Consider the following 23,083-nt stretch of genomic DNA (forward strand, 5'->3'; position numbering starts at 1 on the left):
TAGCCTTTATAAGGGTTGTGTAAACCTTAACTCTTGAGCTAGCTTTTATGGTTGAGTATATGCATCCCAATTTTTGAATGCATGTGGTCTTTTTGAGCAGATTGACTTGAAAAATGATTAGTTCCAATGTGATGGATTTTGAGTCATGTCTTTATCTCAGCGTAGAATGATATTTTTAAAAGAAATAACATACTGTTAGCCTACTCTTTAATAATGGATTTCAAAAAGATTGGCATTGATACTTGATACTCATGCTTGGCATCTACTACTCCTTATTTGTGAGCTGCTTTTTTACTGTAGCTAAAACACCTCCAATCGCATTGCGCCACATGGCTTGCTTTTTTACTTACATATTGTGTTTTTTTTCAACCGGAACATTCTAAACGACGTCGTTTCTTATTTTGGCACCTGTTTCTCTCTCATTTTGCCCACGCTGCCTCCCTCCACTCCGGATTTCATGGGGAAAGCACGACCTCACTTCTCTTCCACCTCTGTTCTCTCCGATTTTTCTCTTCTGCGACTTTAGCAACGTCATGTATTTCCCCTGCTTCAGCTGTGATTGACGTCACTCCTCCGGCTCTGGCTATCACGTCGCTCGTCAACCATTGCATGGTTAAGCTTAGTAACAATTCTCCATTGAGCTTAAATCCGCTGTAGCTTAGCAAATCTCATACGTTTGTTCTTAATTTCGTCCTTTATTTGAATTTTTTATCTGATCTTTTTTATTAGATGTGATTTTTTTTTTGGGGGATTTGGTACTTGCTTTGCAACCACTCCCCATTGTTAGGTTCGGTTCATCCATTTTTATGCATCTGTCATTTCCATTCTGATTTGAAGTTGGGATTAGGTTTTTAGTTCTAGGGTTACAGGTCGAATGCATTACACAACTTCTTCTCCTTTGAATTTTTACTCATATCCATTTGCCTATAAATGCTCACACAACTCTTGCTGCACGACAATTCACTCCACCACAATTCACACAATCCTCATTCCAAGTTTCCAACCTCTGATATTAATGGTGGTTTTAATTCGATTAAGAGCCTTATACCTAGAAGAGATCTATGGAGAGTGAAAGTCAGGGTTCTTGAGGTGTGGGAGCTTCGTACTGTTGGAGAACCAATTAATCCATTTGGTATCCAGATAGTTCTCCTTGATGCTGAGGTTGCTTGAATCTTTGTATTGGCAGCAGATTGTTTAATTTGTTACTGATTATTGATTGTTGAATTCTAAAGGTTGCTTACAATGTTTCATTCCTTTTTTTTAGAACCTCCAAATTGAGGGTACCATATTCATTTAATAACTTTTTCAGCAGTAGTTGCTGGAGTAAGAAACCCATGTTATGCGTGATTATGCATTAGGCTAGGAGCTTTGGACATTTAGTGGGAATGAGCAAAAAGTTAGAACATGAATTAGGCAAGAGACAGTAACCCTTGGACATTTTTCTTATCCCAATACAATGGTGACTGCCGCCTAACGTGATGGTAATCAAACCAAGATTAAATTGTTTTCTTCTTAGTTTGCTGCTGCATTTTATATTCCTATTTGAGCTGGAACAAATTCAAATTGAAAATGTACAGATAATGAATGGTTTCCAAATATAAGAAAGGAACTTAGGCCAATAATGTTCTATTATAAATCGTTGTACCTTTTTGTGTTCTGTTTGTAAACTAATGAACTTGGAATTTTTGTTCATGATTAGTGAGTTCCTTGGCAATTAGCAGATAAGTTAGAGATTGTGTGTTTGGTATTGCACGTGTAGTGTGTGGATAAGTTAAAGTATTTGGTATAAAAAAATATGTGTATTGTGGATAAATTTGTACTACAAGACATGCACTTTCATATGACATTTATAAACCAAGTATATAATTTAATTTGTATACAAGAGTGCATGAAACATGATGAGATTACTTTTGTTTTGTTTAGAGGGAGATTTGCCTAAAAATTTTCTATATGAAGTTGTGATTCAATTCATGATTTTCAAGAACAAGAGCCCCTTGCCATTCTCTCAGACCGTGAAGTATTTTGCTACCTCAACTCTAACCGAGCCACTCGGAAATCCCATGAGAAAAACCAAGGGATAACATGCTGCTGTTATACTGTCACATTTTGGATCTCCTGTTTTTGCCGAGGTGTTTGATTTCGAGTTTTCAGCTTTCAGCAGTTAAGTTGGGAAATCGATTACGCGATCCCCAGGGTTCAGAACGGCCAAACAGAATCCTACAGGAATCGGTTACAATTAATAAATAATCGATTACATGTTCCACTTTAAATTCGAACCAGCTCCTTCTTCCTTCATTCACGCGTTTTTCTTCTCCTGGGCTCCCTGGAAACGCGTTTCCAAGCTTCTCTTTCCCTCTAGATCACGCGACTCAAGTGTTCACCGATTTGATAGAAATAAAGATCAATTTCATATATCTCAAGTGTTCTAAACACTTTCCCCAACTCAGTTTCTTCAATTTCTTTTCCATTTGAGAGATCCTAAAACCCTAAACCCTAAAATCATGCCTCCTTCTCATCCTTCAAAGTTGAAACGCAAAAGGAAGACCACGGAGCCATATAATCCTCTGGATGAAGGTGAGGATCAAAGGGAAGTCACGTCCTTTGCTTCCCGTTCAATCCTACCTACAAAATTTGGTAATATTTTATCTTTTAATTCTGGTGGGTTTCTTTTTCAAAATCTTATTGAGGAACAAGGTTTAGACCAAATGTTTGAAGACACTGTTGAATATTATCCCGATTTGGTTAAGGTGTTTTATTGCAACCTTAAGGTAGAAAAGAATGTTTTGTATTCTCAAGTTAAGGGCAAGAAGATTCGCATGGATGTTGCTACTTTTGGGAACTGTGCTCGTATTCCTAGTGTGGGACTCGAGTTGGGTGATGGTTTACCATGTCCTTGGTCTGATTTTGATAAGAAAGCTTATTATACCTCTTTGTGTCGTGAGTCTAAGTTAGCATCTTTGCTTAAGAAAAGGGAACTTTGTGAGACTCATAAGACAAAGGACACAATGCTTGTTGGTATTTTGAATCCTGATGATCGCCTGCTTCACTATTTTATGACCTATGTCTTTTTACCAAAGGGTACAAACCATGCTCAAATTAATGAGTTGGAATTGCAACTGATGTATGCTATGAAGAATCACAATAAGGTCAACTGGGCTTTTGTTATCATGAACCATATGGCTAAGGCAAAAGCGGGCTCAACAGCTTTTCCTTATGCACGTTTGCTTACTCATGTGTTTCAGGCCCGTGGCGTCCCTCTTGATGGTGAGCCGAGTTCGATTGGTCGTGATGACGATCGCATTGATAAGAATTATTTGGGTCATTTGAAAATTGTGTTAGATGAGGATTCCCGTAGCTATAAATTCACTGATGACGATGAGGTTGATGCTACTTCGATTCCTCGTGCTCCTGCTGCTGCTTCTCGTACCCCTTCACTTGATTCCTCTCCTTTTCAAGTGGTCTTGGATCGTTTGGATGCTTTTCAACTTCATGTTAATGACAGTCTTGATTCCTTCCGGTCCTATGTCGGTGATCAATTTGTGGCTACCAATGCTCATCTTGTCGATTTGAATGATCGTGTTGATGTTCTTTCCGCTTCGGTTAGGGGGTTACATGAGGGCATTAACTAGTTTGTTGGCTTTTCATTGTGTTTGTGCTTTCTTTGTTTTGATGTTTGACCTTTGGTTATTTGTAATTCAGTTAGGAATTCATAGTTAGTTATCTTGTGGTACTTTGAGTTTGATTTGGATAATTGTAATAGTGACCACTAGTTGTTTGGACCTCGTTTATGTTTGTTTGACATTTACTTAATGTTTCATTTAACTTGTGGTTTGCTTAGTTTGTGGTGACATTAGTAGCCGTGTGGTTTCACATGTTATGTTATCTTTATGCTATTAACTAGTACTTTGACCCGTGCATCATATTCATTTTTGTTTTTTTGTGTGTGAGCTTTTTTTAATTTGTGTTTTGTTAAAGATTTTTATTTATTAGAAGAACTAAATTTATTTTAGATATGAAATCATAAATTTGTATTGTTTTTGTAATGAATGTTTTTTTAGTTGCTATTTTGCTTTTAACTTTTGTACTTGTTTTCATAAATGCTTGATTGATATTGATGTCTTTTATATCTATTGAATAATTTATTGCAGGGAGTTGAAGTAACATTTATATGCTAAAATTAGCCACTGAATTTTTTTCATAATTGGAATAATTACATTGAGAGTAAACTGAGAGTGCATTATTGCACATTTCATGTGAAAATATCTTCTTCATATTACATTATGAAAGACTTCTTTGTAAACTGTATTTGAAGTACTATGAGAATTGTTGTCATCACTATCGCAAATGAGGATTTTTAATCATTTACGGTGCGTGACTCTAAAGAATGCTACATTTTTTTAAACTAAAAATGCTACATTTAATCGTTAATGACATTTATTAAAAATGTGTAACCATTTATTTTGTGTTTCAAATGATATATAAACAATATATATTGGTAAGATATATTTTAATAACATTTTTATCAATTTTTAATTCTAAAATTTTAGTTTTACTCTTTCTATTTATTTTATTATTCTATTTTCTGTTTTGTAATTCACAAATTAAATATAGTACCCTATTTAGTTTTTTTTTGGGTTAAGCTGTAAATAAAACCACCACTTATCGTCATTTTTTGGTTAAGGGACCAAAATAAAACATTTTTACAAACACAGGGACTAATATAACCCTTAACCCTTTTTTTTGTATAAATTAGATATAATAGTAAGCACATGGTAATGGAATTGTAGAAGTGAAAAAGTTTTCTTCCAATAGGTTTATTTCATCTATTAGAAATATAAACACTATGAATTGTGGTGACATACTTTTGGTTTTTTATTTTATGTATTTTTTATTTTTAAATTACATTTATTTGAGTACATGAAATTTCCTTTTGTAAATTTATTTTCTATATAATAATAAAAGCATATGTGAATAGGATTGCAGAATATGAAAGGTTCTTGAGCCACTATTAGGCATTTTGAAGTTGGATTTAATTGTACTTTTTAACATTATAAATTTGCAAACTTCTTATATATGTAACTCCTAAAAGGTATTAATTTTTTTATAACACCTTTTTGTGCTTATAATAATATGTAACCAATATGCATATTTAAGACATTTTATTCTCTATGTAATAATAGAAAGCATATGTGAATATGTAGAATATGATAGGTTCTTGTGATATTATTAGGCACTTTGAAGTTGGATTTAATTGTACTCTTTAAAGTTATAAATTTTTAAACTTCTTTTAAATTTATTTCTTAATTTATATGTAACTCCTAACCGATATTTCTTTTTGTAACACCTTTTTGGGCTAATAATAATATGTAACTATGAGTTAATGCTCACTTGCGACAATTATGGAAACAACTCTCATACTATTTCAAATATAGTTTACAAAGAAGCATTTCGCAATGTCATATCATTAAGCTATTTACATCTTTATATATAAAAAATGAACATCTTTTGAATCCATTTAGTCAAATTAAAATAATCAATGGGCTCTTTTATGTAAATCATAGCAGCACCAACATTTTGTAAGATTCAGTTAGAGAATTCAAATTATTATAAGATTTGCATTGAGCTCATTAAAAAAAATCGTGCCAATAAAATTCAGCAGTATTTGTCATTGCTAGTATCATGTATACCAATCCTTTAGTATGCGCCGTAGGAAGGAAATCTTTTGGAAGTTTCCTGCAAATATATTTCAGCACAAAAGACAGGCACAAACCCATTGTTGAATGCAAAGACACATCAAAGCGAAATTAAGCCCTTAAAGTTCCTCAACCATTGTAGTAAATTTTTTGATTTTGGGAGATTTGACCCTGAGGCTGCTGTTGGGAAGCATGCATGTTCAACGGTTGTGTTGTAATGAGCAAAAGGCTGAGAGCAGGGAGAATTCATATCAGGGTTGTTGATTGCATCTCATAATGTTAAGAGTTTTCTTTGTGGTTGAGACTACATCTCGCATCCACCACCCACTGAATCCGCCGCGAAACCCACCTTCCACCTCCATCAAACCCAAATCCACACAACCCCTTCCACACCCAACTTTTAATGTCTCTCATCTGTTACAAATTTATAATTTTTCATGTCTCTCAACAATTACAAATTAACTAATGGTGACATAAAACTAAATTCACCTCTCACCTATTAAAAATTAATAACTTTTAATGTCTCTCATCCGTTACAAATTAATCACTTTTAATGTTTCTTCACACATAACTTATTAATCACTTTTAATGTCTATCGTATGTAACAAATTTATAACTTTGAATGTCTCTAAACCTTTACAAATTAATCACTTTTAATGTTACTCCATCATCTATCTCTTGCGAGATTCCAAAGACTATTTTATCTAGTCTTTCATCACGAACATTGGTGATAAATTTCCCCCACATGTTCCAATCACAGCTCAACCCACAATGCATAAACAACCAATGAAAAACCATAATCAAACCTTGAAGACCATTTTTGAATTGTGGGAAAAATGTCTTGAACTTATTAAAACCATGATGGGCATCAATGGCAAACTTAATCTTGTTTCCATTACGTATAATCAGGTTAGAATATAAGCATAAAAGGAAAAGACAAAGGGAGTGACAAAGAGGCACCCATTTTAACCTCACCAGAGGTCTTATATCATCAAATTGAGAGCCTAGAGAGCTATCTAAGATCAACATAACAAATGCATATTAAAAGCAGTGAAAAATAGAAAAGATAAAGGAATTAGAGAACTCATGCAGTGCTCTAATTTTCAGAAGGTTCCCTCTAACGGATCAAGGATTCTCCTTTCACCTTCCATAGCTTGTTAGCAGATGCGTAAAATAGCAATTGCCAATTGCTTCTCGACTATGTACAGACAGGTAAAATAGCCACCAATTCCCTATCGAATGTGATAATAGTTCCTCCAAATCATTCTAATTATAGTCCAACCCTAGTAAACCTCTTATGCAAACAAAAGGTTAAACCTGAGTTAGGAGAAATTGAAGTAGAAAAGAAAAAAGGAATCATAATCTTTTCCCAAACCCAACATCAATCATAATCAATAAATCATTCAGTACATATGTTTGGAAATGGTGGCACATCCGTTGCTAAAATAGATACATGTCTTCAATAAAAAATCCAATGAAAATTTGACAAATTATATAATATATCAACAAATTAAAAAGCATTAGCTCATAGCAAAGTTTTGAAACAATAGAAAGATGCTGAAATTCAGTTCGGTTAAGTAATTTGATATAATTCAACAACCATGGAGAGTTAGAGACATATATATATATATATATATATATATATATATATATATACTCTAGATGAAGTTGTGTTATGTCAGAGAAGATGAAGCCACCAGATATTCAATTAATTTTAATGCAGTACCTGGACATTTTAGGCTTGGTAAGTCGCACACCTAGCTTATGCCTATTGCCCTCGAACTAACCTTCATTTGGATCCTCAAAAGCATGACTTGCGGAGAGGATATCTTCCAAACTGTTGGGATCGTTGCTCCGCAATGAAAATCTTGATCTACACTAAATTAAACAAACTGGTAATCATAAGTCAAATTGATCTGCATCCCATGTAGAAAATATTATTATAAATATAAAGCTAATTTAGAGCGAAAACCAATTTCAAGTGTAAAAAAGAGTAAGAACGATGCCTACTTTTACTCATAGTATGATAATCAACTTAATAGCTATTCAATAGCATATTTATGTAGTAAAAGATGTCAATATTATGAAAAGCAGCAGATTATCAGCTCTTTGAATATTTCAATCAAAATATGCAGTAACCACTACTCGCAAAGCACTTCCTGCAGCACCATTTGAAGTGCTTTTCTGTAGTTTTCAGCTGACATAGGAAAAAGGAAATTATCTAAACAACACTTCAGATCACTTACAAAATAAACACATTACAAAATTACAAAATTACAAAAAAATGAACAAAAAATCTAAACAATAGAGGAACTTATAAGAGAAATAACAAAAAAAATTGAAACAGATTAAAATAGAACATGAGATTGAAAATAGAATCAAGCAGTCATAACATAAAACCCACATCTAACATATACCTTGACTGAGAAAGAATGTAACTATTCAAAAAAGAAAAGTAAACAATGTTGCTATAAGATTTACTAGTGTTCTTTACCCGTGCGTTGCACGGCGATTAAATTTATTGTAAAGATGAATCAGTAGAAATATGTTTTGACTTAATTTAGGCTCTTTTTAGTAAGTAGAACAGATATGGAACCGAACATATGTTACAAACATGTAGATGAATGGACCACAATAAATATATTAATTTGATGAGGTTGTATAGACCTCACAATGTCAACATTTGAATAGTAATAAGAATCAAGTTTTTAAGAAATGCATTATATTGAAATTGAAATGAGATAAACATAACAATGACAACAACATGAACCCTTATTAGAAGTTGTAGTCCATGACTAATGATAAAAACTTCATAACCGATCTTGTTGTCAATTAAGCATATTTGAGCTATAGAACCTACAAAGGAAAAAAATTATATAAGAGTAATAATCAGTAACTGATACAAATATAAACTGTGTATAATTTGAAAATGTTAAACAAACCTTATAGAAACTACAAAGTAACAAATGAGTCAGAGGAAAATAAATTTAGACCGTATGCAGGGGAAAGAATGATAAATAAATAAGGTAATGTGAATATATTAATATTAGGATTCATAATCTACGAAATTTATGTTGTTCCAACTTATTTTGATTATAAAATAAAACTCTTCACAATTATTATTTAGATTTTATTCAAATATTAATCATATTTTTACCATTAAAACGTTGATTTCCTCCAAAAAAATAGGATTGGAAAAAAACGACTTTTCATAATTTGTTGTAAAGAAAATTAAAGGTAACACTGAAAACTGGTTGATCAATAGTAGAACATATCTTGCATAATTTATCTTTGAATAATTAAAAAAAAGGAAATTTATGAATAACTATTTGAATGGACCACAATAAATATATTAATTTGATGAGGTTGTATAGACCTCACAATGTCAACATTTGAATAGTAATAAGAATCAAGTTTTTAAGGAATGCATTTATTTGAAATTGAAATGAGATAAACATAACAATGACAACAACATGAACCCTTATTATAAGTTGTAGTCCATGATTAATGATAAAAACTTCATAAACGATCTTGTTGTTAATCAAGCATATTTGAGTTATAGAACCTACAAAGGAAAAAATTTATATAAGAGTAATAATCAGTAATCGATACAAATATAAACTGTGTATAATTTGAAAATTTTAAACAAACCTTATAGAAACTACAAAGTAACAAATAGGTCAGAGGAAAAGAAATTTAGACCGTATGTAGGGAGAAGAATGATAAATAAATAAGGTATTGTGAATATATCAATATTAGGATTCCTAATCTACGAAATTTATGTTGTTCCAACTTATTTTGATTATAAAATAAAACTCTTCACAATTATTATTTGGACTTTATTCAAATATTAATCATATTTTTACCATTAAAACGTGGATTTTCTCCCAAAAATAGGATTGGAAAAAAATGACTTTTCATAATTTGTTATAAAGAAAATTAAAGGTAACACTGAATACTGGTTGATCAATAGTAGAGCATATCTTGCATAATTTATCTTTGAATAATTAAAAAAAATGAAATTTATGTATGCTTGATTGATTTAATTCCATAATAGATGCAACCATTTGATTACTTAAAATTAGATTTTTTTAAAAAAATTGATTGAATAATCCTTCTCTGATATTCATTTAAAAAATTCTTTAAAAATCATTAAACAACAATTAATGAGTTATTTCAAGATTATTTGAATGCTTGACAATGATGGGACACAAAACTAAAATCAAGGAGAAGGCCATAAATTAGTCAAAATGAATTTGAGTTTGACACTTGTCAACTAAAGAGGAGGGTGAGTGAGAGTGAACCTGGGAGTGCCAACTCATCTAAGTGGGTCTCACAGAGTTCTTCTTTTTTATAGTATATAGATAGATTACTGAAAAGAAGGTATACCTTTGGAGACGGGTGATTCAGAGAGATAGAAGATGACAACACCATGCTTTCTGCATTCAAAGGGGGAAACAGGAAAGACACTATTAGACTATTGAAATCATATAAATAATGAAGCCATATTAATAACCTGCAGCCTAGGAGGAAAGCAAGAAGAGGATCAGAGGTGGATACAAATATAGAGAGGCAATCACTGGGTTTTCCCCTAAATGAAGAACTAAACCCTAGATGAATAGAGATCAAGGATTTAATCTGTGACTCTTACTCATGGTAAATAAGAATCATTGTATATATGAAAACTCACATTGTTTTTGTCTCCGAGAGCAGCTTCAAGCATATCTATATGCTGCAATGCTAACCTACATAATGAGTCTGTTCTGGCACATGCTCTCTCCTCAAGTAAAGGCATTTTAATTTTGCATATCAACCTGCATATTACTATGTTAATTTCCATAAAGGTAGAAGTTAAAGCAAAGGTGAACAATTGCTCACCTTTCGGGCACCAAGGAATCTTCTAAAGCCTCATCACTGTCTCAGAAGCCTCTGCACAATAAGACATTGTATTTTTAAGAAGAAATTTTGGTAAAACGATTGAAACAATAGAAAAGTAGTTGTAAGAAACTATCAAATTATAAAGAAGATTGGAGGAACATGAAATTTTCCCTTCTTCACTCGCTGAGTTGTGATGGGATGTTGTGTGAAGCCACAGGTGAGAGAGGAGAAAGGAGATAAGCCATATGAGAGAAGAAATGAGAATACCCTGGCATGGCAGAATAGAGAGTTGCGCCCTGCGATACCATAACGTGAAATCAATAAACAAAATCCCAAGATTAAAACCCCTAATCTTCGGCAAATCATACTGGAATCCCCTTCTTTATCGATTGCTGCTCCTTTCATCTCGTAGTTCTGCGTTGATCTGACTCTAAAACTGAAGTTTGTCCTCCAAATCGGCCTCCTTGAGATGAGATCCTGTGGGTTGAGGAATTGGTGAGGAAGGATTTGGGTGATCGGCGATTGAAGAAGAGATGATGCGATTCTGTGGGTGAAGCCAGTGGCGGAGCCAGGATTATTTTGAAGCCTGGGCAAAAAAAATTGAACCGCGAATAATTTATTTGATTATTTTTTTTAGAAAAAGGAATAATATATTAGATAAAAAGCAACCTTGAGAACAACCCTCTCAGGGTAGGGAAAAGGAAACTATAGTCACCAGCAAAAGAACAAGAAAAAGAACAAAGCTTGAGGATAAAAGAACAAGAGAAAGAGACAACAAGACAAACTAACAACAAAGCTTGAGGATAAAAGAACAAGAAAAAGAGGTAAACGAGGCACATAGTGATATACATTTAGATATATAATCTATAATGCAACATCTAAAATTGTTCTATAAGACACAACCAATAGACAATTAAATGTAAGGTTTGGGACTATAACACAATTATTAGCACTGAATGTTACAATTGCAAATCAGTTCCACCGGAAACAAGCTCATATCCCCTCTCACTCAAAGCCTGAAACATATTTAGTGTTAAAATACATGGAGTTATTCTCTTTTGTTATGCAAGGAGACCAACCCTTGTGTTGTATTCAAATACATGGAGTTAATATGCAATGCAAGGCTGATTCACTCTGCAACTATTAATCTGTAAAGCAACGCTAATTCATTTTTAACAATTAAATTAGCTCAAAATTCACATGCTTAACAATTGCCACTATTGAAATAGGCACATAGTATATTGAAATTGGATAGAACAACAACAAAAACACAAAAATCAGAATCACCAATGAAACACAGTAAACGAATGACAATACCCAATTAAGAATAAATGCTGAAAATTTCCTTATCATATAAAGCAAGTGAAATAGAACTAGGAAGAGACAAATCCAGAGAGAGGGGAAGAAGCAGAATCAACAGAGGAGACAAATCCAAAGACAGGGGAAGAAGCAAAATCAACATACCTAATAGAACAACTGAACAAGATAGAGAGAGAGGAAGAAGCAGTCACAAACAGGCACAACTGCAAGGCACAAATCAGGAACAAGCGACGAAGAAGAAGCAGGCACAAGGGAAGATTCAAGCCGTTTCAGAATTTCAGAGAATGTTTTCCATGTGCGTGAGCGTGAGACTAAGAGAAGAGAGGAAAACTGTTGTGTGCAAGGGCCAAGGGCAGTGTCAATCAAATTTGTTTTTGCCCATCTGAAATTCTTTTTTTTTTAAAAAAAAGGCCTATGGCCCAAGTAAAAAAAAATTTGGCAAGAAGCCTGGGCATGTGCCATGCCTAGCCGGAACCTAGCTCCGCCCCTGGGTGAAGCCATCTTCGAAGGGACTGAACAGAGTAAGTAGCAGTGTAATACGTTTCACAAAGCGTTTCAACTTTCACGTTTCACGTTTCAGCGAAAGAGGATTTAAGTTCCTTTTAAAGAATTAACGCTCATGATCAAAACCAACAAACGATCAGGATTGATTCTCTAGTCAATAAATAACACAATTACACAAATAACCATACAAAGAAGCAAGCGTGGTCATTCTTTCATTCATTCCGTTCCATTCTTCCTCTCCTCTCTCAACCGCCGCGCCGCAACGCAACGCAACGATGTCGACGCCTAGCGCCTCCATTTCCAGCCCCTCCGCGTCTCTAATTCGAGACCACGATTCAGGTACAAACCACGTAAACCAAAGCACGCAGCACAACCTCTAATTTAATTACAATCGTTTTTTTCTTTTGATCAGTTGAGAATGGGAAGGATTTTGCTCCACCGGTTAAGAAATTCAAAGTTGACAACACTGATACTGATTCCGTTCCTAAAGGTACAAACCCTAAATCATATTTTCATGTTTTCTTTCCTTTTTATGTTATTGGCTGGCTTGTTTCATTCTTGTTTGTTCCCGTTCCAATGGATTCCTTGTTTGTTTTCTTTTGATCAGCTGAGAATGGGAAGGATTTTGCTCCACCGGTAAAGAAATTCAAAGTTGACAAGGATTTAGTAGGAGGAGAAGAACACAACACTGATTCTGTTCCTAAATGTACAAACCCTAAATCATATTTTCATGTTTTCTTTCGTTCTTATATATTCTTGTTTGTTGTAGATTCCAATCCTAAAGTAAACCCTAAATCATATTGAGTTAATTAATTTCATGTTTTCCTCTTTCTTTCTTTCTTATATATCTTTGCTGATTTTTCTGTTTTTGTTGTTGAAGCCATGGAATTTACCCCTGAGGAAGCTTTCGAAATCTGGCACAAAGTGCTTGGAGAAGAATACAGTGGCAAAGATGAGGAAGTTATGAGGTTGGAGATGTTCACGAAATCTTACCTGACCACTCCCTCAGGTTATGGATGGCGTTGTCCGACTATGGCTGATAGAACCGAACAAGAAATTGAGCGGTTTAGAGAAGAACATTGTATTTATCGGCCGATTGATAATCATATATCCGTGGAATACATCAAATATTTGAAAGACTTCAATCCTGCTGCACACCTGCCAGAAGGTTACCTTTCCTAAAAGTACAAGCCCTAAATCATATGAGTTTAATTAATTAATTTCTTGTTTTCTTTTGATTAGTTGAGAATGAGAAGGATTTTGCTCCACCGGTAATGAAATTCAAAGTTGACAAGGATTTAGTAGGAGATGAAGAAGAACACAACACTGATTCCGTTCCTAAAGGTACAAACCCTAAATCTTATTTTCATGTTCTCTTTCTTTCTTATATTATTGGCTGGCATTGGCTGGCTTGTTTCATTATTGTTGGTTCTCTTTCCAATGGATGCCTTGTTTGTTTTCTTTTGTTCAGTTGAGAATGAGAAGGATTTTGCGAAATTGAAAGATTTAGTACTTGAAGAACACAAGACTGATTCCGTTCCTAAAGGTACAAACCCTAAATCATATTTTCATGTTTTCTTTCCTTTTTATGTTATTGGCTGGCTTGTTTCATTCTTGTTTGTGCCCGTTCCAATGGATTCCTTGTTTGTTTTCTTTTGGTCAGCTGAGAATGGGAAGGATTTTGCTCCACCGGTAAAGAAATTCAAAGTTGACAAGGATTTAGTAGGAGGAGAAGAACACAACACTGATTCTGTTCCTAAATGTACAAACCCTAAATCATATTTTCATGTTTTCTTTTGTTCTTATATATTCTTGTTTGTTGTAGATTCCAATCCTAAAGTAAACCCTAAATCATATTGAGTTAATTAATTTCATGTTTTCCTCTTTCTTTCTTTCTCATATATCTTTGCTGGTTTTTCTGTTTTTGTTGTTGTAATTGTTGAAGCCATGGAATTTACCCCTGAGGAAGCTTTCGAAATCTGGCGCAAAGTGTTTGGAGAAGAATACAGTGGCAAAGATGAGGAAGTTATGAGGTTGGAGTTGTTCACGAAATCTTATAGGGCCACTCCCCCAGGTTATGGATGGCGTTATCTGAGTATGGCTGATAGAACCGAACAAGAAATTGAGCGGTTTAGAGAAGAACATTGTATTTATCGGCCGATTGATAATCATATATCCGTGGAAGACATCAGATGTTTGAAAGACTTCGATCCCGCTGCACACCTGCCAGAAGGTTACCTTCGCTAAAGGTAAGGTACCAGCCCTAAATCATATCGAGTTTAATTAATTAATTAATTTCATGTTTTCTTTCTTTCTTATATATCTTTGTCCTTTTTTTTTGTGAACTTCAATTCAGCTCTTGTTAGGACCATCCCCCAAGTGGTGCTAGGAGTTTTCTGGTTTTGGCTGATTGAACCGAAGAAGAATTTAATGAGTTTAGAGAATTTCATGTGCTCCCTGTTTGAATTTCAAATTTAAGTTGTAAGTTTAACCTTTTTTAATTAAGGTTGAATAAGTCCTTTTAAAGTGAATCCAGCTGACATTCAAGAGCACAAATGGATCACCCTTTTAAGGATTGAGATCAGCTGAAATCTATCTTCTCTTTGTCATCTTAGCCTACCTCACTTAGTGGGATAAGACAAGACTTTTGTGGTTGTTCTTAGTAGTCATGGAACAAGTTATTATTTTAATTTTATTTTACATGTTGTGAGACCATCTATATATACCTTTTACAGTTGGTAGAATTGGAAAACAATGATAAGAAATCATTTGATTGGATTTGAGTGTGATTTTGTTTTATCATATATAACTAGCACGCATTAATTGGCTGTGTAAAAGAGCTCTTGTAATATTTGCTCTGTTGATTGATGCGACCATTCAATCATCTTATGAGCTAAGTTTATAGCACTGTACTTGTGGGTGGGAAGATCAATTTGACCGGCATACGACTTTTCATGTAAAACCGGTGCACTGAAATCTACAGCTAAGTTTTCGGTTTAGAGGTTTTTTATTGCAGTTTCCATTGTTGAAATATGATGTTGGTTGATCAACCAGGTTTATGTTCTTGATCGTTGGCGTAATGCCATCAAAAAAGAGTTGAAAGAAATTATGTTATTGTTCTTTGGCGTAATGCCATGAAAAAGAGTTGAAAAAAATTCTGTAACCAGTTGTTTTCAGAGTTAACACTCAACACTTATCTCTGGAATTCATGGCTTGCACCTCTTGAGAGAAAAAGAAGTAGCACTCTTGCTCAGGGGAGCTCAAATGTGTCCATTTGTTGTTTGTTTCCGAGACTTCTCATATTTGGGACACCTGTTGTTGTTTCCACGTTCTAGGTTGTTCAGTCCTGGACATGAGAGTGTGTTAGAAGTCTCACATTGGCTAGAGATAGAGCATAGATAGCCTTTATAAGGGTTGTGTAAACCTTAACTCTTGAGCTAGCTTTTATGGTTGAGTATATGCATCCCAATTTTTGAATGCATGTGGTCTTTTTGAGCAGATTGACTTGAAAAATGATTAGTTCCAATGTGATGGATTTTGAGTCATGTCTTTATCTCAGCGTAGAATGATATTTTTAAAAGAAATAACATACTGTTAGCCTACTCTTTAATAATGGATTTCAAAAAGATTGGCATTGATACTTGATACTCATGCTTGGCATCTACTACTCCTTATTTGTGAGCTGCTTTTTTACTGTAGCTAAAACACCTCCAATCGCATTGCGCCACATGGCTTGCTTTTTTACTTACATATTGTGTTTTTTTTCAACCGGAACATTCTAAACGACGTCGTTTCTTATTTTGGCACCTGTTTCTCTCTCATTTTGCCCACGCTGCCTCCCTCCACTCCGGATTTCATGGGGAAAGCACGACCTCACTTCTCTTCCACCTCTGTTCTCTCCGATTTTTCTCTTCTGCGACTTTAGCAACGTCATGTATTTCCCCTGCTTCAGCTGTGATTGACGTCACTCCTCCGGCTCTGGCTATCACGTCGCTCGTCAACCATTGCATGGTTAAGCTTAGTAACAATTCTCCATTGAGCTTAAATCCGCTGTAGCTTAGCAAATCTCATACGTTTGTTCTTAATTTCGTCCTTTATTTGAATTTTTTATCTGATCTTTTTTATTAGATGTGATTTTTTTTTTGGGGGATTTGGTACTTGCTTTGCAACCACTCCCCATTGTTAGGTTCGGTTCATCCATTTTTATGCATCTGTCATTTCCATTCTGATTTGAAGTTGGGATTAGGTTTTTAGTTCTAGGGTTACAGGTCGAATGCATTACACAACTTCTTCTCCTTTGAATTTTTACTCATATCCATTTGCCTATAAATGCTCACACAACTCTTGCTGCACGACAATTCACTCCACCACAATTCACACAATCCTCATTCCAAGTTTCCAACCTCTGATATTAATGGTGGTTTTAATTCGATTAAGAGCCTTATACCTAGAAGAGATCTATGGAGAGTGAAAGTCAGGGTTCTTGAGGTGTGGGAGCTTCGTACTGTTGGAGAACCAATTAATCCATTTGGTATCCAGATAGTTCTCCTTGATGCTGAGGTTGCTTGAATCTTTGTATTGGCAGCAGATTGTTTAATTTGTTACTGATTATTGATTGTTGAATTCTAAAGGTTGCTTACAATGTTTCATTCCTTTTTTTTAGAACCTCCAAATTGAGGGTACCATATTCATTTAATAACTTTTTCAGCAGTAGTTGCTGGAGTAAGAAACCCATGTTATGCGTGATTATGCATTAGGCTAGGAGCTTTGGACATTTAGTGGGAATGAGCAAAAAGTTAGAACATGAATTAGGCAAGAGACAGTAACCCTTGGACATTTTTCTTATCCCAATACAATGGTGACTGCCGCCTAACGTGATGGTAATCAAACCAAGATTAAATTGTTTTCTTCTTAGTTTGCTGCTGCATTTTATATTCCTATTTGAGCTGGAACAAATTCAAATTGAAAATGTACAGATAATGAATGGTTTCCAAATATAAGAAAGGAACTTAGGCCAATAATGTTCTATTATAAATCGTTGTACCTTTTTGTGTTCTGTTTGTAAACTAATGAACTTGGAATTTTTGTTCATGATTAGTGAGTTCCTTGGCAATTAGCAGATAAGTTAGAGATTGTGTGTTTGGTATTGCACGTGTAGTGTGTGGATAAGTTAAAGTATTTGGTATAAAAAAATATGTGTATTGTGGATAAATTTGTACTACAAGACATGCACTTTCATATGACATTTATAAACCAAGTATATAATTTAATTTGTATACAAGAGTGCATGAAACATGATGAGATTACTTTTGTTTTGTTTAGAGGGAGATTTGCCTAAAAATTTTCTATATGAAGTTGTGATTCAATTCATGATTTTCAAGAACAAGAGCCCCTTGCCATTCTCTCAGACCGTGAAGTATTTTGCTACCTCAACTCTAACCGAGCCACTCGGAAATCCCATGAGAAAAACCAAGGGATAACATGCTGCTGTTATACTGTCACATTTTGGATCTCCTGTTTTTGCCGAGGTGTTTGATTTCGAGTTTTCAGCTTTCAGCAGTTAAGTTGGGAAATCGATTACGCGATCCCCAGGGTTCAGAACGGCCAAACAGAATCCTACAGGAATCGGTTACAATTAATAAATAATCGATTACATGTTCCACTTTAAATTCGAACCAGCTCCTTCTTCCTTCATTCACGCGTTTTTCTTCTCCTGGGCTCCCTGGAAACGCGTTTCCAAGCTTCTCTTTCCCTCTAGATCACGCGACTCAAGTGTTCACCGATTTGATAGAAATAAAGATCAATTTCATATATCTCAAGTGTTCTAAACACTTTCCCCAACTCAGTTTCTTCAATTTCTTTTCCATTTGAGAGATCCTAAAACCCTAAACCCTAAAATCATGCCTCCTTCTCATCCTTCAAAGTTGAAACGCAAAAGGAAGACCACGGAGCCATATAATCCTCTGGATGAAGGTGAGGATCAAAGGGAAGTCACGTCCTTTGCTTCCCGTTCAATCCTACCTACAAAATTTGGTAATATTTTATCTTTTAATTCTGGTGGGTTTCTTTTTCAAAATCTTATTGAGGAACAAGGTTTAGACCAAATGTTTGAAGACACTGTTGAATATTATCCCGATTTGGTTAAGGTGTTTTATTGCAACCTTAAGGTAGAAAAGAATGTTTTGTATTCTCAAGTTAAGGGCAAGAAGATTCGCATGGATGTTGCTACTTTTGGGAACTGTGCTCGTATTCCTAGTGTGGGACTCGAGTTGGGTGATGGTTTACCATGTCCTTGGTCTGATTTTGATAAGAAAGCTTATTATACCTCTTTGTGTCGTGAGTCTAAGTTAGCATCTTTGCTTAAGAAAAGGGAACTTTGTGAGACTCATAAGACAAAGGACACAATGCTTGTTGGTATTTTGAATCCTGATGATCGCCTGCTTCACTATTTTATGACCTATGTCTTTTTACCAAAGGGTACAAACCATGCTCAAATTAATGAGTTGGAATTGCAACTGATGTATGCTATGAAGAATCACAATAAGGTCAACTGGGCTTTTGTTATCATGAACCATATGGCTAAGGCAAAAGCGGGCTCAACAGCTTTTCCTTATGCACGTTTGCTTACTCATGTGTTTCAGGCCCGTGGCGTCCCTCTTGATGGTGAGCCGAGTTCGATTGGTCGTGATGACGATCGCATTGATAAGAATTATTTGGGTCATTTGAAAATTGTGTTAGATGAGGATTCCCGTAGCTATAAATTCACTGATGACGATGAGGTTGATGCTACTTCGATTCCTCGTGCTCCTGCTGCTGCTTCTCGTACCCCTTCACTTGATTCCTCTCCTTTTCAAGTGGTCTTGGATCGTTTGGATGCTTTTCAACTTCATGTTAATGACAGTCTTGATTCCTTCCGGTCCTATGTCGGTGATCAATTTGTGGCTACCAATGCTCATCTTGTCGATTTGAATGATCGTGTTGATGTTCTTTCCGCTTCGGTTAGGGGGTTACATGAGGGCATTAACTAGTTTGTTGGCTTTTCATTGTGTTTGTGCTTTCTTTGTTTTGATGTTTGACCTTTGGTTATTTGTAATTCAGTTAGGGATTCATAGTTAGTTATCTTGTGGTACTTTGAGTTTGATTTGGATAACTGTAATAGTGACCACTAGTTGTTTGGACCTCGTTTATGTTTGTTTGACATTTACTTAATGTTTCATTTAACTTGTGGTTTGCTTAGTTTGTGGTGACATTAGTAGCCGTGTGATAGTTTTAAGATAGAGAAAAGGATAGATAGACATACATTTTTTTTGCAACATCCTTCAGATATACCATGTTGTGACAATTTTAAATCTCCACATTTGTGGTGATTGTTAAAAAACCATCACAAGATGATATGTTTAAAGTATGTTTAGCACAAAATGTATGTCTATGTATGATTATCCTTTTAAGATTTAACCCCAACACTCAGGTGTGAGCCTGTGATCTCTTTTGGAGTCTTGACAATAGTTATAAACCATGTGGTGTCTCTGCACAAACGACATGGCCCCGTACTGCTGTGAGGTCAACCCACCTGAGGGGTACGGTGAGGCTGAGGCCGGGTGGCACCACCGAGGGGCAAAGGCTGAGCAGCCACTAGCTTTGAAGTTGGTGTATTTTGCAACAAAAGGTTGATACTTGTAATCAGCTTTGTACTTTCCATCTTCTGTTGCCCATGATGAGGCATCCCATATTGAACCATAAAGCCACATTGGCCTCACTGGAAATGTTGCACTGCTCTTCCTCGGGTACCTCCTTATTGGCACATCATCTACTAGGAAACTGACACGTATATAGTTCAATGTCAGTAATAATGACAAACATGTTTCAATAACTTTTTACTATCGGAATCAATTCTCACACTAAGACCCTATTCAGAGCGTGTTTGGTTTCTTGTTGGAAAACTCTTAGAATCAATACGAGTAGAGTAAATCAATTATAGATGAAAGTATTTTAGTTTTTGGAGAATTGATTACAGACCCTAGACCCTGAGATAATTATGGTTGAAGCTAGAGACATAAGCTTCTATATTGGATATAAATATATAATCAATGTGAAATTTTACAACCGCAAAAATCATGTTTTGATGATTGTATCCAAATATTTCACTTTCAACTTATTTTTTACTATAATCTATTTTACCGGAAACAATCATAGAAAACGCTAATATAAGAAGAAGGATTGATTTTTGCTTCTCCCCAAATTATTTTTACATAGAAGAAGGATTTACAAAATAAAATGGACAAGTTGTATTGGGGTAAGAATCATTTTTTAGAGTCATAAACTAGATGGAATTTTTTTATGTTATGGTTGAAAGTTAGAATTCATTTTATAATTACAATTACCCTTGGTGGCCATAAAAAAACTAGTAGATCAATACATTAATGTTGCTTTTAACTTTTTATTAGATGGGTGTTATACAGTACACTTAGTAATTATTTTGTTTACCCCTCACTTCCATGCTATGTTTTTTTGTGCTATTCATGTGGTATTGATTCTGTTTTCCTATGTAATTTATTAACCCTGTCAAATCTGTATTTGCTACCTTCCATTATTTCAGAGAAAACGAAATCCTCTCCCTTTCATCTTCAAAGCTATCAATCAATTGTGTCTGTGATGCCAAATTGCCAATTGATAAGAAGCTATGAACCAATTAAACCTGGATTTTCTTTATCTTGTCTCCTGCCAATCTACTTCAGCAGAAAAAGAAACAGAGCCTACCCTGTTTACCCTTCTTTTTAGTACTAGCATTGAACATCAACAAATTTAATTTCACATATAACTTTGATTCTAAAACCAAAATCAACTTCTTTAAGTAGCTTTTAACTGTTAGAATTGATTTTAAAGATAAAAGTTGATAAAACTGATAGACACCAATGAGGGGTGTAGACATCCCAAATGGTAATATGATCATAAAGATTAAGTGAAAAATGAGTTAAATTTATAGTGACTTACATGATTTCCTTAGGACTCCAAAGTATAGCATAATGGTGAAAATCTTTGGTAGGATCAAACCACAGATTGAACTTCATCTCTCTACCTATAATTTTCCCATCTCCACTCCCTCTTATATAAACATTGGTCTGCAAAACATAAGGCTTTCCAAATGTTGTCCCAAGAAACTCAATGTCCACTTCATCATGGAAACCAGGATGTGCTTCATTGTTGGAAAGCTGCCATTAGTCAATTCAGCATTAGTAATAGTAATTAATAAGCTAAAAAAATTGTATTAGCTTCCAATTAATCAACTTATTCATTTGCAGTGTCATGTGGTCATATCTTACATAGAAAGCTGTTATAACTCCTGCAGTGTACCCAGGTTGGAGCTTAATGGAAGCACCAAAGTACCCGGATCGAAATGGACGTACCGATTTGAAGCCACTTCCTGAAACAAAGACATGGAAATGGATTAGTAACATGTTTGGATCAAGTTCTCTTTTCTCATAATCTAATCTGACAGTCAAAAGCTTCTGACCAAGGATTTCCAAACATGCAGTAAATGTAACAAAATGAGAAAGCATTTAACTTGAAAGTGAAGTAAGAGTGATGAGAGATTGAGACCTGTGGTTCTATCTAGCCAAATTGATAATGTACTTTGGTCTAGTCTTTGGTGCTGAGGGCCCCATAGGTTCCTAAATCCTTTGTGAAAGCTCAAAGACCTGACTTTGGAACTTGGCCAGTAGCCAGGTGAAGGTGGCCAGTAGGCATTGCTTGAAGGGGCCAAGAAGATCAAAATAGCAAAGACAAGGAGAGCCATGAAGAAAGCACAAAGCAGTGTATAAATGCAGGGTCAGAAAAAAGAGAAAAGGAGGAAAGTGCTCAAAGTGTGAGGGGCATATGGAAGAAGAGTATGGTAGTATGTTTGATATAAATAAGAAAATTAGTGGGACCCAGATGGAGAACTAATGGTGAAATTGTGGAGGGATTAGATGAATTAAGCATGGAAATTAGTATTATTTTTAGATCATTAATTAATTGATGGATAACAAACATTCAATCATGTCTTGCATAGGCATTTAGATTATTGCTATATATATTTCCTTTTTCCCATTACAACTACTATTTTTTTTCACCCCCCATCTCTTTATGGCAGAAAACATGTTAGCATGGTTGGAAAGATACAAAAAAAAAAGATGATATGATGCAGAAGGGGTAGATGGGTATGCCTTAAATGTGCCTCTTAATTTAACAGTGTGTTGCATGGCATTCTGATTCAAACTATAGAGCCTAGGCTTATCCCTGTAATTTTTCCATCTTCCTTGAAGGCTACAGGGATTTTTGTCTGAGATTACACCATTTTGTGGTGCTTTTCAGTTTTCACCATAGCATCCTTTCTCCCAAAGTCAAATTATTATTCTGTCCATTCATGACTTAATCAGCTTATTTGCTCTCGGTATTAATTTGATAATTGTTATACCTTTTATAAGGATTATCTTGATTATATCTCTAGTTAATGTGAAATTCTAACACACCTCTTATAAAAAAAAATGTGAAATTTGCGGGACTGGATATCTTCGAGTGATCCATATATGGAATATTTCCAACAAAACAAATTTAAGATAAACTCTGATACCATATTAGAATTTGCGAGACCTAACTCTACCTAGAAAATTAGCTTAGAAGTAGAGTTCTTCTACCATTTATAATGACTA

General features: G+C 34.7%; 2 protein-coding genes and 1 long non-coding RNA gene across 9 annotated transcripts; 1 reads left to right on the plus strand and 2 right to left on the minus strand.

The window, feature by feature from the left end:
• Positions 1-6,639: 6,639 nt before the first annotated feature.
• LOC130730321 (uncharacterized) lies at positions 6,640-12,555 on the minus strand. Of its 3 annotated transcripts, XR_009016316.1 has the most exons (7): positions 12,036-12,555; positions 10,839-11,157; positions 10,572-10,622; positions 10,384-10,507; positions 10,083-10,132; positions 7,420-8,549; positions 6,640-6,987 (listed from the first exon to the last, which is right to left on the minus strand). It is a non-coding gene; the product is annotated as an uncharacterized LOC130730321 (long non-coding RNA). The 3 variants fall into 3 exon arrangements; XR_009016314.1 differs by having other exon boundaries at positions 6,640-8,549; positions 12,036-12,493; XR_009016315.1 differs by lacking the exons at positions 6,640-6,987; positions 7,420-8,549 and adding an exon at positions 8,557-9,258 and having other exon boundaries at positions 12,036-12,495.
• An 18-nt stretch (positions 12,556-12,573) lies between these two features.
• LOC130730319 (uncharacterized) lies at positions 12,574-15,173 on the plus strand. 5 transcript variants are annotated; one of them, XM_057582295.1, is made up of 9 exons: positions 12,574-12,734; positions 12,808-12,885; positions 13,003-13,101; positions 13,276-13,563; positions 13,638-13,739; positions 13,867-13,941; positions 14,059-14,157; positions 14,341-14,649; positions 14,752-15,173. In XM_057582295.1, the coding sequence occupies exons 1-8, from the start codon at positions 12,671-12,673 to the stop codon at positions 14,640-14,642; spliced, it is 1,107 nt and encodes a 368-aa protein (XP_057438278.1). In that variant the 5' UTR covers positions 12,574-12,670; the 3' UTR covers positions 14,643-14,649; positions 14,752-15,173. The 5 variants fall into 5 exon arrangements, with proteins under 5 accessions (XP_057438278.1, XP_057438279.1, XP_057438277.1 ...); XM_057582296.1 differs by having other exon boundaries at positions 14,762-15,173; XM_057582294.1 differs by having other exon boundaries at positions 14,341-14,644.
• Positions 15,174-19,681: 4,508 nt separating this feature from the next.
• Positions 19,682-22,287, minus strand: LOC130730320 (probable xyloglucan endotransglucosylase/hydrolase protein 32). The gene is made up of 4 exons (XM_057582299.1): positions 21,993-22,287; positions 21,716-21,816; positions 21,387-21,604; positions 19,682-20,213 (listed from the first exon to the last, which is right to left on the minus strand). The coding sequence occupies exons 1-4, from the start codon at positions 22,186-22,188 to the stop codon at positions 19,847-19,849; spliced, it is 882 nt and encodes a 293-aa protein (XP_057438282.1). The 5' UTR covers positions 22,189-22,287; the 3' UTR covers positions 19,682-19,846.
• Between the last annotated feature and the right edge of the window lie 796 nt (positions 22,288-23,083).

The sequence above is a fragment of the Lotus japonicus genome, chromosome 1 (assembly GCF_012489685.1).
Source record: "Lotus japonicus ecotype B-129 chromosome 1, LjGifu_v1.2".
Lineage (NCBI taxonomy): Eukaryota > Viridiplantae > Streptophyta > Magnoliopsida > Fabales > Fabaceae > Lotus > Lotus japonicus.

Bases quoted from the DNA above. Each gene is read 5' to 3' on its own strand.
- LOC130730319 (XM_057582295.1), top strand. From the start codon at position 12,671: ATGTCGACGCCTAGCGCCTCCATTTCCAGCCCCTCCGCGTCTCTAATT. The intron at 13,740-13,866 runs GTACAAACCCTA...TCTTTTGTTCAG, and splicing joins CACTGATTCCGTTCCTAAAG to TTGAGAATGAGAAGGATTTT. The intron at 13,942-14,058 runs GTACAAACCCTA...TCTTTTGGTCAG, and splicing joins GACTGATTCCGTTCCTAAAG to CTGAGAATGGGAAGGATTTT.
- LOC130730320 (XM_057582299.1), bottom strand. From the start codon at position 22,188: ATGGCTCTCCTTGTCTTTGCTATTTTGATCTTCTTGGCCCCTTCAAGC. The intron at 21,817-21,992 runs GTCTCAATCTCT...TCTTTGTTTCAG, and splicing joins TTGGCTAGATAGAACCACAG to GAAGTGGCTTCAAATCGGTA. The intron at 21,605-21,715 runs GTAAGATATGAC...GACTAATGGCAG, and splicing joins GAGTTATAACAGCTTTCTAT to CTTTCCAACAATGAAGCACA.